At 57.1% G+C, this 5,166-nt stretch overlaps 1 protein-coding gene across 6 annotated transcripts in view; it reads left to right on the top strand.

Moving 5' to 3' along the window:
- The first annotated feature begins 178 nt into the window (after window positions 1-178).
- SEMA4G (semaphorin 4G) overlaps window positions 179-5,166 on the top strand; it is a 16,057-nt gene continuing 11,069 nt past the window's right edge. Inside the window, exons 1-5 of one of the 6 annotated variants that reach the window (XM_045291260.1) lie at window positions 1,277-2,237; window positions 2,805-2,951; window positions 3,090-3,595; window positions 3,690-3,838; window positions 4,084-4,146. In XM_045291260.1, the coding sequence (XP_045147195.1) occupies window positions 3,472-3,595; window positions 3,690-3,838; window positions 4,084-4,146 (336 nt within the window). In that variant the 5' untranslated portion in view covers window positions 1,277-2,237; window positions 2,805-2,951; window positions 3,090-3,471. The other 5 variants (XM_045291262.1, XM_045291263.1, XM_045291261.1 and 2 more) reach the window with 5 other exon arrangements.

The raw sequence follows: 5,166 nt of genomic DNA, 5'->3' as shown, positions 1-5,166 counted from the left end.
GCCGCCAAGCAAGGCCTTCTCCGCATCCAATCCACCCTTGCAGCTGAGCCAGGCCTTTCTCGCGGCCAAGCCCCCCATCCCACAGAAGGGTTGGAGAGGGGCACGGGCCAAGCCGCGGGGCGCATCCCGCACCGCGGAGTCGGGCACTGGCGCGGGGCGGTGGCCCGCGTGGCCAACAGTGTTCTCCGGGATCTGGGGCACGGCGCCCGGTGCCCGGCGGGATCGAAGGAGAGCTTGTCCTCGAGCTGCAGCTGTAGAGACTGAGGTTAGACCCGACAAGGGAAGGGAGCCGCGGGCTGTCTAGGGTATGGGGGTCGAGGGGGGCAGGGCAGGGGCTTGCTCAGCCAGGGGGGACTGCCATCCCACAAAGCAGGGCAGCCTATTGTGCACCCAGCTGGGATGAAGGTCGAGAGCCTGCGGATCCTCCATTGATCCCGATTGGGGATCTCCCCTCCCAGCTTCCTCCGCCCTGGGGTCTAATAGCGGGAAGGTAGTTCGGGTTCAGGGGGCTGATTCCGGGAGGAACTGGACTGTGGAACGTGGGTTGGAGAGTGGGGTCTGGGCGAGAGACCTTGGACCCTCTTCCCCACTGTCGTGGCGATGCATGCCCCGCCCCACCCATCTAGCTCCACCCTCCCAACAGGTTAAATGGGGGCTGAGTGCCCTGGACCAACTAGCCTATCTAGAACTGCAGTGTGCTTAGTGGGTAGGGCGGTGCTAAGTTATCCCATTCATTCTCCCTGCCAAAGCTGGGGGCCTGCGTCTGTCAGGGTTAAGTACCCCTCTCCCCACTGGCGCCGTCCCCCTATCCCCCCGCTAGCAGAACTGCCTTGCCCGTGTCCCTCCCCCCACCCCCAGCTTCGGTCAGACGTCTCCCCCTCCCATGTACACGCACACTTGGAACCTGGCTTTGGAACTGGGAGTTGTTGACTTTCCGGAAGGGAAGTGGGGCCCTGCTCCGCCTGTCACCCCAGTGGCTCCTTGCAGCCGCCAAGTTTGTGTGGCCCTGTGTGTGTACTCCTGTGTGAGGATGCTGCGTGAACGCAGGTGTGCTTCACCTCATGCAGCGTTGGGCTTACTTGAGCTTACCTACTCGTCTATCTGTAGTGAACCATTTCACATTTTTTCACCGCTTGAAAGATTGTGCACCCAGATCTGGCTGGCACCTGACCCTCCCCCAACCCCCACCTCACCTTCCTCCAGAATCCAAACCTCTCTTCAAAGTTACAATCCCTTGCAGGGACGGAGCACCCAGACATCAAGGTAAGCCTGGCTTACTTGTGCTTACTTCCTAATCTCTAATGAACCATTTCATATGGGTTCACCCTTTGCCTACCTTGCGTGTTGGGTGGTAATCCACCCTTACCTTCATGCCAACGGATGTGTGCCTGGCCCACTACATGAATGGGCTCAGGGCATGACCCTACACCTGTGTGTGTATATGTAGGACCCTCACAGGCTGCAACCTTGAGGACGTGTAACCTACTGAATGGCACATGAATGCCACCCCACATGTGACTGCATGAACCCATGTGGCCTGCAGAAACCTTCCTGAGGTGTGCACGGGCTCTCCTGTACGTACACATAGGCACGCAGCCCTCCTTGTGAATATCACCCTCCTCTGAGCACATGTGTGTGCCAGCCACCATCCACTTGAGGGGTTCCCCTGACCTGGGGTGTTGTCCTCCTCCCTAGCCAAACAGTCCCTGCACCCACCTAGCACTGAACAAATAGGAGGCCCCAAAGGTAAACAGGTGTGCCTCCACAGAAGGGGGTGGGGTGCGGGCAGCTTGCCTGGGGCCTCCTGCTGCCCCAGGTGCCAAACCAGGAGCTGGTGCCCTTTTGGTGGTCCAGCGGCCCCCTTCTCCTCCTCTCACACTCCATTGTTCATCTCACACCTCGTCCCTAGCTATACTACAGCTCGGACTTTGACCTCTTGAATAAACGCTCCAACTTCCTGTTTTCCCCTCTTGCCCACTCCTTGCTCAGCACCTGACCCCTCCCCTCTCCTCAAGGCCAGATGGTTAATATTTGACATGGAAGGGAGGGGAGAGGCCATGGTAGGCTGTGGCTCCATCTGTGGACCTTTCATGAGATGGGATGGGTCAAGGTCTCCTCTATACCTATCCCAGCCCGGGAAGTCTTCAGTGGCCCCTCTGATCAGGAGGCCTGTCACAGGGACCAAAAACAAACACATAGACCCAGACCAGGATCCCGACACGGCGGTACCTGACTGGGTATGTATGTGGGGGTAGAGCTATGCTCTGTAGGACTTTCAAGGGCTGGTTTTGTTTTGTTTTCAGAAGTGGATCGCCAGGCGTCCCAGTTACAGGGGTCAAAGAGGCTCATTACAAGAGTTAGAAGACTTGCCGCCCATCCCCACCCTACCCCTAATTGGGTGGCTTGAGGGCAGGTTCAGGTGTGGGATCATCTCTAGCCGTGAGCTTAGGGACCCCCTCGTTCTCCTCCCCCAGGTGTACCCTCACACTAGAACTTCCTGTGCAGGCACTGTAACTGAGCGGCTAGCGGGGCTCAGGGGTCCAGGTGCCTGTGAGTGCCTGCTGGCAGGTAGGGACACGTGTGGCCTCCTTGCCAGAGGGTGCAGTGCAGACTCGCAAGGGCAGGACAGAGGTGTACACCCCCTCCAACAGGAATGCTGGGGAGGAGAGAAGTGTCTAATTAAAGAGAAATTCCCGAGGGAGCTCTGGAGTCAGGAAGAAGAAAAAACAAAGGGAAAACAGGACAGAAGAAACAAAGGCCCATTAAAGCTCAGCTCCGCCTTCCTGCCTATGACACCCCCACAGGCAAGGGCCGACGGGTGCAGCCTGGCTGGGTCTCTGTTGTGAGGAGCCCGTGTCTCCCGGAGAAGCCGCCTGCAAGTGTCTGCCAGAGGAAGGCAGTGCAGAGTGCAGGGTCTTGTGAGAAGGACAATCCTGCATCACAGCAGAGAGGTGACCCAGAGGACTGGGGCCGTCATGGGCAGGGAGCTTTGGGGCCCCTGGACTACCTTCCTCAGTGTTCCCAGGTGTCTGGGGCCATGCTACCCCATATACAGACCCAAAAGCCTTTTTCCTGCTTTTTTTCTTCAGAGAACCAACCTCAGAGAACCAGGAATAGTCTCACTGCCAGGGAGAGGGTGACCCCGTTCAGGACCTACAAACCTGTCTGTAACCCTACAACTCCCTCCATCATGGAGTTTGATGCAGAAATGCTGTGTGTGACATGTCCCTCCCTCTGACCTCTTCGCTGGGAGTCCATGGCCACACAACCTTGTGACCCCATGTCCCCCCGATTCCAGGACCCCCCCTGGCCCCATGACTCGGAAACCCCTGTGCCCTCATGACCCCTGACCTTCCAAGTGACCTCCCTGGACCTTGACCCCTGAAACTGTTCCTCCCATAAAAGCCCCCCCTGGTGGCTTTGGCCCTGGCTCCCCTTGGGAACCTTGTTGGTCTGGGCCGCCCCAGGAAGATGTGGGGAAGGCTCTGGCCCCTCCTCCTGAGCTGCCTCATAGCCACGGCTATCCCTGGACCCTCACCACGGAGACCATCCAGAGAACTAGATGCTACCCCTCGGATGACCATCCCCTACGAAGGTGAGCTGCCCATCCTACAGAGATGGTGGGAGCCGGGGCTGGGAGTGGGAAGGCAGCTCCAGAGGCGGCCTCACATCTCCCACTGTCCACCCAGAGCTCTCCGGGACCCGGCACTTCAAGGGCCAAGCCCAGAACTATTCAACACTGCTGCTGGAGGAGGCCTCCGGGAGGCTGCTGGTGGGTGCCCGAGGTGCCCTGTTCTCTCTCAATGCTCAGGACATAGGAGATGGGACTCACAAAGAGGTCAGTGTGGGACCGGCACACTTATCTGCAGCCTTATGCAGCTCCCTAGGGTCTCAACTTTTCCAGAAACCCTGCCAGCCCTCCAAGCCTCTGCACAGCCAGGTTGCCCTCATCCCAAGTCTCCCTTGTAGCCAGCATTCACCCCAACTTTCCCAGCTCCCCGGGGTCCTATTGGCTATCCCTGGCCCCCGGGGGAAGGAAGGACATGGGGGCCCATGCATCTGCCCATTCTCTTCCTCCTTCAGATCCTCTGGGAGGCCTCCCCAGAGATGCAAAGCAGATGCCATCAGAAAGGGAAGAACAACCAGGTACGTGTGTTTCGTCCTGGCCCCAGCTCCTTCTCTTGATTGGGGATGTCAGGGTGGGTGGAGACAGTGAGGTGGTCCAAAACCACGACCAACACGGTGAGTGCTGGCCGAGCAGTGGGCGCTGGCCACCATACATGTGGTGATTGATGTTAGCCGGACTCTCGGCGGGCATCGAACTCTCCTCTGGCCTCCCAAATAGTACAGGACGGCACTAATAAGCAACCCTGAAGGAGCGTGGGTGGTGTAGTGGTTATCATTTGGGCTGCTCATGGGAGGAAAATGAAGTTTCTAGTCCCATAAAGAGTCACCGTCTCAGAAACCCACAGGGCAGTTCTACCTTGTCCTGTAGGCTCACTCTGGGTGGACATCTCCTCAATGGCAGTGAGTTTGGTTTTTGTGGGTTATTTACTTATTATTTTTGGAAAGAGCCCTGTTGACAGAGTGGTTACACGTTAGACGGCTGACCTCAAGGTCAGCGGTTGAAACCACCAGCTGCCCCGTGACAGGAAGAGGCGCTTTCTACTGCCATCAAGAGTTAGTCTTGGAAACCCACGGGACAGTACCACTCTGTCCCACAGGGTTGCAATTATCAAGGGTTCACGAGGGAGTTGGAGGGGGGGGGCTGGGGAAGGGGAAGCTGACACCAAGGGCTCAAGTAGAAAGAAAATGTTTTGAAAATGATGATGGCAACGTGTGCACAAATGTGCTTGACACAATGGATGGATGGATGGATTGTGATAAGAGCTATAAGAGACCCCAATAAAATTATTTGTAAAAATAAAATATATAAGTGCTGACTTCCTCATGGCCATGAAGTCGCCTCCTAGTGACCCTGCAGGATGAAGTAGAACTGCCCCCGTGATTTCCAAACCTCGGTCTCTATAGGAGTAGGACGCTCATCTTTCTCCCTCAGAGCGGCTGGTGGTTTTCAACTGTTGAGCTCGTCGTTCGCAGTTCAATACATAACCCACTGTGCCACCAGGGCTCCTTACGTGCTGACTTCACTGTTCTAGTTAAAAA

Source organism: Echinops telfairi, unplaced genomic scaffold, assembly GCF_000313985.2.
Source record: "Echinops telfairi isolate 266 unplaced genomic scaffold, ASM31398v2 ScPeMD7_70;HRSCAF=299, whole genome shotgun sequence".
NCBI lineage: Eukaryota > Metazoa > Chordata > Mammalia > Afrosoricida > Tenrecidae > Echinops > Echinops telfairi.
Note: the sequence above shows the minus strand (reverse complement) of the source record. Positions and strands in the feature narration are given on the sequence as shown.